Source organism: Pleurodeles waltl, chromosome 1_1, assembly GCF_031143425.1.
Source record: "Pleurodeles waltl isolate 20211129_DDA chromosome 1_1, aPleWal1.hap1.20221129, whole genome shotgun sequence".
Lineage (NCBI taxonomy): Eukaryota > Metazoa > Chordata > Amphibia > Caudata > Salamandridae > Pleurodeles > Pleurodeles waltl.
Window position 1 is genome coordinate 860,835,525 of NC_090436.1, and position 12,603 is coordinate 860,848,127.

General features: G+C 45.1%; 1 protein-coding gene across 7 annotated transcripts in view; it reads left to right on the top strand.

Moving 5' to 3' along the window:
* Positions 1-12,603, top strand: part of AGTPBP1 (ATP/GTP binding carboxypeptidase 1) — an 863,873-nt gene that overhangs the window by 703,364 nt on the left and 147,906 nt on the right. For all 7 annotated transcript variants that reach the window (XM_069229549.1, XM_069229567.1, XM_069229576.1 and 4 more), the window contains one exon: positions 693-822. In XM_069229549.1, the coding sequence (XP_069085650.1) occupies positions 693-822 (130 nt within the window). The remainder of the gene's footprint in view (positions 1-692; positions 823-12,603) is intronic.

The following is a 12,603-nucleotide window of genomic DNA, read 5'->3' on the forward strand; positions in this document are numbered from 1 at the left end:
ATTTTGTAGTATCTGAGTTGTAATATTGTAGTACAAAGAAACTTACTAAAAAGTGTAGCTTGTGAATAGACTGCACAGTTAGTATCCCACAGATTCTTTGTAATTCATTTGCTAAAACTATGTGCCACCTGCACCACAGTTTCTGTCTTAGTGCCATGGTGAAGTGGTCACTGGCTGAGAAAAAAGCATATGTATAAGGCTTGGAGTGGTGAACATTTGACAGAATACTTCGCTTACTGGAGGCAATATGTGTGGGCTTTCCTGTGTCCTTCAAGTCTCAAGCCTCCTGTAGTGGACTGTGTCATATCATATCAAAAGTGGTGCTCCTTACTACTGGGTGGAATGGGGTGTTATGTAACTTGAATGATCCATCAATGGCTAATATATGCTTTTAAACTGGCCCTAAAATGTGGAAACTGTACAAGATTAAATTAATGTTATAGTCTTTCTCCTAGAACCTTATGAAATGTGAGCTGTCAGAACTGCTACTCTGGGTGTGTTTGTCTACTCTTCCCGTAGTATTCTAAAAAAGTCACTAAATTAAAATATTTTTTTAAAAATATCTGTTTTTCCATCTTTGTTATTTTGGTATAAAAAACCATCAGACATTTGGCATAACTGTTTGTCGTTGTATTATTAATGCATTGCACCAGCTCCTTATCTTGCTGATGATAACTTCTCGTCTGTTGCAGCCATCGGTGTTCTCTAAGTGGAGAAGACTTGAACCGACAGTGGCTGAACCCCAACCCAGATCTTCATCCTACAATCTTCCACACCAAGGGCCTGCTGCAGTACCTGGCTGCTATAAATCGTGCACCTCTAGTAAGCCTAATTGTTTGTTCATGAGCTAATTGTTAGCGTAATACATAAATGAATGGTATTTGGCATTTTCTGTTCTGTGCATGGCTTGTAATATGCCAAGCATATTTCTAATGGATACTTACTCCCAATCAAGCTCACTTGATTGAACCCTTTCCGAGGCACCAAACTGGATCCGGATATTATTGCGCAGCCATATATGTCATGGATGCTGAGTGACATCCCATAACTGATTGCTGTCAACAGCCGCTTTAAGCAAAGGGGAGAACCCCAGACAGCAATCTTAGAAGAGCAAGGGAGTGCTGCAGGAGAATGGAATCATTTTTATCACAAAAACATTCAGATGGGAGGCTCCTCATGCCCCCACAACACACTCTCTTATTCCACATTGCGTATGTTGGGAGCTGGGCAGTCACAGAATTCTCCCTTTGCGTCCTTAAATGTTAAATATAGCCACCAAAGAGAGCATTCTGATTGGCTGAACAGCTCCCATTGTTCAGCTCAGAGAGTAAGTAATAAGCAAAATAGGCTAAGCTAGTGAAAGCTCTTCATCATTGTTTGGCAGTGTTGTATGTGTGTATGTTTGTAAGCTGGCTGTATTGGTCTCTTTTTAAAAAGCATATTTTCAATTTAAAAGTGACAAGCAACATAATAACATGAATCAGTATGATAGCATCAAATAGCACAACTTTATTATATATGCACAGCAGTAATATCACATGTAATGTCAACAGGATGAAGCATAGCTTCAACAGCAGGTGAACCAGTACGTGGCGGGATATATGATTAACCATTGCAAGGTTAATCGTTGATCATCCTATATACAGCTAAGAATTGTTCTTTTGTGTTGGCCAGGTATGCACACAGTGGTCCTCAAAACATCTTCGGGTCAGTTAGATTCTGGCAGAGATGTAACATATATTTTGGTATTGTGCAAACAGAAAGACCACTAAACCACAGTGCGCAACAAGGTATCCTTGCCACTGTAGAGCAACTTGTCACATGCCCAGGAGTAATGCCATAGCAGCTAGTTTGATATAAGTCTGGGCATGTTTTTTACAGATTCCAGTTTGGTCATAAGTGGAGAGGCGGTAAACGCAACTGGAATTATCAATCTAAGTTCACTCAAAAGACTTTGCCTAAATGGGTGGATTAACTGACAGTACAATGCCACTGGTAAGAAGTCCCTGTTCTGGGCTTTACTTCTCCAGCAGTATGAGTTAGTGGCCAATCCAAATGGGCACTTGGTAGCTGAAGTGTAATAAGCTAATTTTAATAATTATAATTTTAATTAATTTTAATTGTATAAGTGTGTGTTTCCCATAGGTGAAATACCCTTTATTTGCTTACAGCAGTATAATCTGTGCATCAGTGATGTTGTGCCCCAGGTCCATTTCCCATTTATTCTTCTGTTCATGTTTAGGATAGCAGTGTTTTCTTTATCCAGTATTGTATTCTATCTTCGAGTAATGAGTTTGGACTTGCCGGTCATGACCATAGGCGAACTAAGCAATTCCCTTTCAGCCGGTTCAGCCGACATGCTTGGATATGTGTTTTTTATGAAATATCAAAGTTGTTGATATGTGACTATTTCCATATAGCTCGGTGGGGAATCATTTGTGTATCCTGTAAGTGTTATAAATTGTTTTTTTCTAAAGAATGAGCTTAGAGCTTTCAGTTGTTTAGTGCACAACTGATTAATCAATTCAATGTCACCTGTCAGTGTTATTAATGTTAATCATGCATCTCACATAATTTTCCCTAAGGATTACCTCTGTGTCCCAAAGATATTATATCCCTAGGTAACGTGTTCTCCAGCTGCTGCTTCAATGGATAACCCGGGGCATTGTTTCTCAATGGCATTAACATAGAGTTTGACCAGTTAATTTTTAGGCCTCAATATTTGCCAAATGTTACTTTTTCTTCAACGATAGGGGACAAATTAGATCCCGGGTTACTTACATGGATAGTACAGTTTTGTGTCAACCAAACCGTATTCCTCAATGATGATAGTATTCTTTAATATACTAGTGAGTGCAAAAATGAAAGGAGATAAGAGACAGTCTTGTCTAGTCCCCCTATTTATTAGAAGTGGTATTGAAATCAAGCTATTAACTTAAATTCTGGCTAGAGGCTAAATGTACAAAATGGTAATCCACTTTATAATTGCTGTACCTATTCCCAGCCTCTGTAGAACTGTTAGGAGAAAGCCCAGTTGATTGAACCAAATGCCTTTGCTGCGTCTAAAAATGCCACAGCCACCTGGATATCAGCATCGATTTAGTGGGTTACGGCAAATAGCGAACAGGGATTGTCTGGTGTGGACGTGCCCAGGATAAAGCCTGGCTGATCCGGTCTTCTTAGATCAGGGGACAATGGTAGTAATCTGTTGGCAGTGTTTTTAGGCAAAATCTTATTATCTGATAGAGACTTCTAGCAGCAGATTCTTTACCTTTGAATTCCCAAGCATCAGATTAGAATCCTGAATCTTTTTGCTGAGCAATACCCTGCATGCTGTCGGGTGGCATCGCTCGGATCTGCGTGCATCGTTCGGCTCTGCGTGGCTTCGTCAGCGTCGTTGGAGCTGTCTGTTACGTCACGGTCACCTATAAAGGCACCACCCCGGCACGCGTATGTCAGGTTTTGTTCCTTCCGCACCAGTTAAGTGCAGGTCTGGGATCGAGCTACTCTTTGCCTTTTTTGGCAACCCTTTTATGACAGTTTTGTCGAACTTTTTTCGTGCCTGTGCGAGGAACTGTAATCTAGGAAGACTGGGTTTAAGCAGTGTGGTGCCTGCCATCGCTCCATGCCTGTGACGGGCACCCACCAGGTATGTCTCTGGTGCCTCGACAGGGATCACATTACGAAGTGGTGCTCCGACTGCCGGGCCATGGCCCTGAAGGCTTTGAGAAAGTGGTCTCTAAAGCTCATGGTGGACCGGCAGTCGACTTCGGTGGGCGCGACTACTAGGAGGTCACGGTCCCACTCAAGGAGTAGGTCCTGGGACCACTCCAGGAGCCCCAAGTCCTCTTTGTCCCACTCGAGGTCCTCGGGGCACTCAGTGACTAGGCAAAAGAAGAAGAAGAAGTCCAAGCAGACTTCAACTTCGCAGCGCCCATCGGCCGACAAGGCATTGTAGGGACGTCGACTTTCCGAGCACGGTTCCGCTGAGCCGATGCCAGAGCCGACTTCTTGTCTCCTCCCTTATCCGGGAGCCTAAGTGACTTGTTTTTGAGTGGGCTGCCCCGTGGGTGGATCAGCAGGGTCTCTGTCAGGTTTGACGCCTGCGACTTCTGCTTCGGTGCTGTTGGACACCCTGGGATCTGATATCAAATCCGGACTGGCGCCAGTTCCACACAGTCAGCCTCCTTCAGCGTTGTGTCTGATGTCGACGCTCCCCCAACCACTGGCGCCCACCAGTGGTGGGAGCCCCATCCTCATTCCAGATGATCCAGAGCCGGAACCACGGCGTACCATGCGAATTCGGACTTCAACAACGCCGACATGACCCAGATCAGAGCCTGAAGCTTATTGTGAACATCCCGGGACAGGTGAGGAATGGGAGGGGGGTGTTAGGACCCTTTAGAGTATGGATTAGAGGAGCAGGACTGGTAGGATCTAGGGGAAGCTAGTGGACTGGATACTTCGCTAAATGCTGGTATGCTCTCACCTTCTTCTGTGGCTACGGAGAAGGGAGTGTCGTATGCCATGGTGGTGAGTAAAGCAGCTGAGGTCTTGGACCTAGACTTGCCTACGGTACCGGTCAGGACTAACATTCTGACAGAGGTGCTTCAGCCGGGGGTTGCTACATCGAAGCCGATGTTACACTTCGATGAGGCCCTTACTGACGGATGTGGTCCAAATCCAGCACAGGGGCTCCTGTAAATAGGACAATTGGCCACCGCCATCGACTAGCTCTTACCGACTCTAGGTTCCTCAACCAACACGCCACCCCGGAGAGCTTGGTAGTCCAATCCTCCACTTCCGGTGGTGCCTTCCCATCCGCTCCCCTGGATAGGGAATCCAAAAGGCTGGACCAACTTGTGAAAGATGTTGTCTTCCTACAGCCTGGCATTGAGATCTGTAAATACCTCATGCCTATTGGGCCATTTTCCCCCATGCTTTATGGGATACAGTGGCACAGAGTGCTGCCCCAGGTCCTGGAGGGCGTATGGGACACTGTCACTCAGGCTGTCAGGGATGGGAGAGATGCAGCCAAATTTACAATTCGGTGTGGTTTGGACACGACCGACTTGCTGGGCAGGGCAATTTAATCAACAGTGGCCCTTCATCACCATGCCTGGCTTTGTACCACTGGTTTTTCGGGGGATGTCCAGGCAAATCTGATGTACATGCCCTTCGAAGGCTCACGCCCTTTTGGAGAAAAGGCTGTCTCGGCGCTTGAGCGGTTCAAGGACTCTCGACCTACGGCCAGATCCTTGGGCCTCTCAACGCCCACTCCCCAACAGTCTGCCTTTTGCCCCTTTTGAGGCTTCGGAAGGGGCGGGGTATCGCGCCACCCACATGTCAGCCACCGTCCTCCATCTTCGCAGCATCCATTGCGAGGATGAGGTCGTGGTACCTTCAGACCCAGAGGGTCTAGCCAGACGTCTGCCACCACCCAGCCCCCCTCTTCCGCATTGCCCAAGCCCTCCTAGTATGGTTCTGCAAGACCATATTCGTCCAGTTGGAGGGAGGATTTGATTTCATCCCCCTCATAACATCGGACAAATGGGTCTTGCAGGTCATACAGAAGGGCTATTCCCTACCCTTCCAGACTTTCCCTCCCTCCATCCCTCCATTGAAAGAACAGCTGATGGAGGATCATTTAATCTTGCTCCACGAGAAGGTTACGACTCTCTTGTCCAAGGGAGCCATAGAAAGGGTACCGAAGTCAGAAGTAGGCAGTGGTTGTTATTCCCGCTACTTTCTGATTCCAAAAAAGGACAAGGGTCTTCGCCCTATCTTGGATTTAAGGTACGTCAATCTCTTCCTCAAAAATGAGAAATTCATGATGCTCACTCTGACTGAGGTCTTATCTGCCCTAGACTAAGGAGACTGGATGGTAGCGTTGGACTTACAGGATGCGTATTTTCCCATTCCCGTCCTGCCCGCCCACAGGCACTACTGGCGGTTCAAGGTGGGCCACAAGCATTTTCAGTTTACTGTGCTCCCTTCGGTCTCAGCAGTGCCCCTCGGGTGTTCACCAAGATGATGGCGGTGGTAGCAGCTCATCTGTGCAGGTTAGGGATTTCAGTCTTCCCCTACCTCGATGACTGGCTGTTGAAGGCTCCTAAGACCCAGGCTCTCGTCACCCACCTTCAGACTACAGTGGACCTCCTGCATTCGCTGGGGTTCAATGTAAACATGCCGAAGTCATACCTGACTCCCTCTCAGAAGCTCCCTTTTTATCAGGGATGTTCTGGACACAGTGCAGTTTCGGGTTTATCTTCCCGAGCAGCCAGTCCAGGATATTCAAGTTATGATACCAATGTTTCGGCCTCCTGGATGTCGGTGAGACAGACTCTGAGGCTGTTGGGACTCATGGCTTCCTGCATCCTGTATGTCAAACATGCCAGATGGCATATGAGGGCTCTGCAGTGGGACCTGAAGTTCCAGTGGGCATAGCATCAGGGAAATCTTACCGACACAGTTCAGATCTCAGAGGGAACTGCAGTGGTGGTTAGTGAACTGTGATTAGGTCGGAGGCAGACTCCTCTCCCTTCTCCAGCCAGCTCTCAAAGTATGACAGATGCATCATTTCTGGGATGGGGCAGCCGTTTGTGAGAGGTGGAGATCAGAGGCCTCTGGTCTCCGGACTTAATCTGGACTCCATATCAACTTGCTGGAGCTCTGGGCGATCTGACTGGCATTGAAAGCATTTCTTCCCGTTGTGAAAAGGAAGATAGTGCAAGTGTTCACAGACAACACCACCACAATGTGGTACTGCAACAAGCAGGGCACTGTGGGGATGTGGACCCTTTGTCAAGAGGCTCTGCGTCTATGGTCATGGCTGGAACAGCAGGGCATAACGCTGGTGGTTCAACACCTGGCAGGTTCTCTGAACGCCAGGGCGAACTAACTTAGCCGCTGATGCCTAGCGGATCATGAATGGTATCTGCATCCGTAGGTGGTGTAAGAACTCTTTCAGCAGTGGGGAGAGCCTTGGTTAGATCAGTTCTTCTCCGTAGAGAACGCGCAATGTCAGCAGTATTGCATGTTGGAGTTTCCAAGACGGCAATCACTTGGCGACGCTTTTCATCGTGAGTGGAGTTCAGGCCTTCTGTACGCTTTTCCGCCCATACCACTCCTGCCCAGAGTCCTCAAGAAGATCAAGAATGACCGGGCCCAAGCCATCCTAGTGGCTCCAGATTGGGCACGGAAAGTCTGGAAGCCTGAGCTTCTCAAAATGAGCATCAATCCTACGATCAGGCTGTCCCTTTGGGAGGATCTTCTGTCGCATCAGCAGGGGAGCATGCTCCACCCGAACTTGTCAACTCTGCGCCTTCATGCGTGGAGATTGAGCAGTGGAAGTCGATGGCTTTTGATCTTCCTCTTGAAGTCTGTAAAGTTATTTTGGCAGCCAGGCGTCCCGCCACTAAAACGGTATATGCCTTCCGTTGGAAACGCTTTGTATATTATTGTACAGAAAGGTCTGTTGATCCTCTTTGTGCTTCTCTTTCTTATATCCTTCTCTTCATACTTTCCTTTGCCCAGCAGGGTTCTGCCTTGGGGACTCTCAAGGGCTATTTTTCAGCCTTTTCACCATTTTTTCAGCTACCTGATCAGCTTTGTCTGTTCAAATCCCCCATTGTACATAGATTCCTCAAAGGGCTTGTACATATGTTTCCCCCAGGCCCTTTGTTATGCCCAAGTGGGACTTAAACCTGGTCCTCACATTTCTGATGTGTGCTCCCTTTGAGCCTTTGCACAACTGTCCACTCCGGCTGCTCACCATCAAGACAGCCTTCTTAGTGGCAATAACATCTGCCAAGAGGGTGAGTGAGATGCAAGCTCTGTTATCAGAGCCACCGTATCTCACTATCTATCCAGACAAGATGGTACTCAGGACTTGTGCCTCTTTCCTCCCCTAGGTGGTGACCCCATTTCATCTGGGTCAGAACATCACCCTGCTCACCTTCTTTGCTCCACTGTATTGCTCTTAGGAAGAAGAGAAAATCCACTGACTGGACCCAAAAAGAGCATTGTCGTTCTACCTTGACCGCACAAAATAGTTCTGAGTGGATGACCAACTCTTTGTGGGGTACGTTGGAGCAAAGAAGGGTCGGGCAGTGCAGAAGTGAACCATTTCATGCTGGGCCATTCACTGCATCAAGTGCTGCTACAAATTGGCCAGGAAGCAGCCTACTGAGGGCTCATTCCGCAGGGGCAAAGCTGCTACCACTGTGCTAGCTTGGGGTGTTTCAGTCCTGGAGATTTGTCAGGCGGCAACGTCTGCATCTTTGCACGCATATGCAAATCATTATTGCCTGGACAATCATGACCAAGAGACGGACACTTTGCCCGTTCAGTCCTGAGGGCTTTATAGTGTAGTAGAGATATCCACAGCCCACCGCCAAGAGGTTATGGCTTGGGTATCTATTCAAAGGTAAGGAATCTGCAGCTAGAAGTCTCTATCAGATGAACAAGTTACTTACCTTCGGTAACGCATTTTCTGGTAGATACTCTATCTATCTGGAGATTCCTTACACCCACCCATGCCTCCCCGCTCTGCGGATATGTCTAGTAGGGTTAGGGTTTATCTTTTCAGGGCCCTAGTTTTGCAATTCCGGATTCGAAGCTCAAGCCAAGGAATTCAAAGGTAAGGAATTTGCAGCTAGATAGAGTCTCTCCCAGATAATGTATTACCGAAGGTAAGTAACTTGTTCTTTACCAATAGCTTTGTCATCAGGGCAGGAGTTTTTCTCAGTTTATGTTTAAACACTCACTTTAAATAAATGTATTAGTAAAGCATGATGTGGTTGCACACTGTCATTTACAGAAAAACATTTCCAAGAAATGTTGAAAAACCTTCCCACTAACTTGCAGCTTTACTGATAAAAGTGTATGATGTATTAATGTGTGAAATCAGATTTCAGAAAACATATGTATTCTTTGCACATAACCAAGTAAAGTGTTCTGATTTGTTTTTATCCTATTAAAGTGTTTTTTTCATCACACGGAAGTACAACCAGTGGTCAAAAACAAACTTTTGACCTCTGTCACTGTACACAGCGCAATTGTGAGAAACCAAGATTTAAAGGCATCTTTATTTCTCCTCCACTTTCTGGCTGAACAGAACACCTGTTCTTTGTCAACTTGCCAGAAGGGGCAAGTAGGTCCTAAAAATAGCTTGACCTGATAAAATATGACTTACCATTTTTCGAGGCCTGACTTGGTGATATCAGTTAGGTGTAGAAAGGATGACCTCACCTGTATTTTATTCCTGTATCTTAAAAAATAAAATCACTTACCTGAAAATCTTCCTCTTCTGTAACATGATGTTAGGGAGGTCCTGGAGTTTTTAAATTTGCAAGCTATTGCACATAACGTTGCCGTCTGTTCATATGTTACTCATTAGTATCTAATTTTCCACAAAGTTGTGACGGGAGAGGTCAATCTCTCAACATTCAGAGGAGTTACTCTGTATGCATGATCTAGTCTTATTGGCCTATCTTTGGCTCATTCCATAATCCACCCATTCACTGTATGCACATACCTATCTATGTTTCTACTTTCTACCCCTTTCAGGACTCCCCATTTGCACACATTTTTCCTCCACAATATTTTCAATGTCTTCCTGCTTTTCTTTAAGATTTATGGGCCCTATTTAGAATTTGCCAGACAGGGTATCTGTAGATATAATGACAGCGTACTCTGTCCAGAAAACTCTTCGTCCATCCACTCAATTTTGAGCCATGTTTGCACCGACGGAGTAAATCCATCTGACTTTTCACCCCAATTAAAAAAAAATACCCTCACACTATAGTGTGAAACTGTGTCTAAAAACAAGATTGCCTAATCCTTCTTAGATGTATCCTTGTTTTCTCTAAATCACCACTGGATTTTTGTTTTAGAAACTTGTCTGGAAGAAAATAAGATTAGCTCATGTGACTTTATGCAAAACAGATTAAGCATTAGAGAGCTGCAGCCCACACAGGCATAAAGTCCCTGAAAAGTATCATGATTTTGAACCAGTACTCTGGAGAAATTCTTCCAGCTCTACTGCTGTACTTGTGTTTGGAATGGGACCTGTCAAAGGATAATTCACCATTCACAATACAGCTGGAATGTAACAGCGTGTAATCAGCAGATAAACCCGATTTCTAGCAAATTAATCCTTGTAACTAGGGCTTCTCCAGTTAGACATGCATTGGCAGAGTATCTCTATCTATAGAGGTGCACTACTGTACCTTTGTCCTCTCCTCTGAGCGGCCTGAGTGTTTGGGGTGGGTGGAAAGATTTGACTCTTCACAATTGTCTGCAGTCCTCCATCAAAGGTGAGGGAGGCATCAGCTCACAGTAACAGCCAGGTCTGGTTGCTTACAGTCGGGCCTGGTGGCTTAGTGGACTAATGTGTCCACTGTAGGGGCCTGTGTTCGACCTCATGGTCACAGGTTCAAATCCTGACAGGTCCACTCAGCCTTTCATCCTTCGGAGGACGATAAAATGAGTACTATTGAGTTGGGTCACAATAAACATCTGTTATTCAGCGCCAAGATACCCATCTGGTTGAACGTGCGCTTTACAAACACACGTTATGTTTTTATTTTACATTATGTAGCAGGAACAGACAAGGCCACCCTCTGAGATACTGCACTGGACATCCAAGTGCTTTGACATACAGAGGTAAGTGTGTGGCAGCAATTGCCAGCCGGGCACATATTAGGCAATTGTGCAGTTGGCATAAGACAATCATACTGACTTTTATATACTACTTGCATTTTTGGTCATCATTAAGGAACATTCAAGAACCAAGGGTGAGTATCCCAGACTTGAAACCATGCATGCATGCCAATGCTGCTTCAGGTTTGGCTCTAGTCTCTCAGCTTAGGAACAGCTCGTATCAGTTCATCACCCCAGCACATGCTGACCATGCTTGGCGAGTGCTGTTCTGCCAAAAATGCAGAAGCATCTTAAAAATCTGCTGGACCTGACACACTTATGCCTGAAACTGGCAAGATGTGTTGAAGTAAGTGCATTTGCTTTTATACAAAAGAAAAGGGTTAGTACAAAAACACAGGGCCCGATTCATAAAGGGACTTACAACTCGTAAAGCTTCAAGTGCAGAGTTTCTGCACTGAGCATTGCAGGGTGCAGAGATGCTGCACCAAGTGCAGAAACTCTGAACACATAACTTTACAAGTCATAAATCCCTTAGCCCTCAGTGTGTAAAAATAAATAATAAGCAGTCCCAGAAAACAAGACTGTTTTACTGTTAGGCACACAGAATAACTAAACATCACCTAATATCATTCCTTGTCTTGTGATGCACAACTAATTCTTCTACCATCTGGCAAAAATTGAACACCATTTAAAACTATCCTATCTAATATTTGTTAGTGCTTTAGATCAAGGAACACCTTCATGTAATACCTGGCATAAAGCATTACAGTTAAAGTGCTCTGTTTCTTTAGTGTGTTTGTGCACCACTGCGTTGTTCTGTCACGGAGTAGTATATTTCATAGACTCATATGCTTGACTAATTGCCCTTTCATTAGTTGGGAATCCCACAATGATGTTTCAGAAGTTGTACCAAGAAATAGCATTAAAAAGCAGCCCAAAACAATTCCTCCTAGTACCACAATCACCCCAGTAGAATATTCAACCGGTGAGGTGAGTGTGTCTGCACCTCACTTCCCCCAGACGCTGCCACACTTCTTATTTCTACTGCACATCATATAGAAGAGAGTCTCTCTCAGGTCAGCTGAGAGAACTTTCATTCATTGTTTTGTTTTCTATTCAGTCATCCCTGGAATTCCAGTTCTTCTGGCATGAACTCTACCTTTGCCTTTGTAGCTTGGTCAAGTGGACAGCAGGAATACGTTCTCACAAGAAAATGGCTGACTCACTGAGTAAAGCCATTTTCATGGAATGTGGGTTGTGTGCTGTTAAAAATAGAACACAAGACGCTGGTAAGCCTAAAGTGTAATTTAAATATAGTGCAAAATATCAAGCATAACAGCAACATATTTAAAAGGGTCAGTTGTAGCATAATGCTAAATTCCATTATATTTAAGACAGTTTATAAAGGTTTTCTCACAAAAAACGTCTGTGGAACCTAATCATGTGTCAGAACGTTGTTATTTTCAGCAAAAATATATCGAATGAACGGGGAAGGCCTTCTCTTCTAGGGAGTGCGAAACATCCTTGAGGAGGAAATATCATTCATGAATATGATACAGAGCTCTTTATTCTCCCAAAATTCCACATCTGAGAGAGATTTGGGGAGAGGATGTGGTGTAACAACCAGAGCTGCTGATTTTGGAGCTGTGGAACCAGGTTTGAGTTTGAGTCTCGATGTTGGCCCAACATCCTGTGGTTCCTGGGCAAATCACTAATTCACCCTGTGCGTACCAAAAATTAATGTGTCTTTGTGTAATGTAACCAGTGCTCATGTAAAACGCTCTGATAGTTTTGGGTCAAGTTTGGGCTATATAAAAACTGCAAACAAAAAAAAAAATATCTAGCTGCAGATTCCTGTCTTCAGAATTATTCCCAGACTGGATCTGGAGATTTTTCAGGAGCAGTACCCCCATGCGGCGGTAGGTGGTGTCGTTCAGC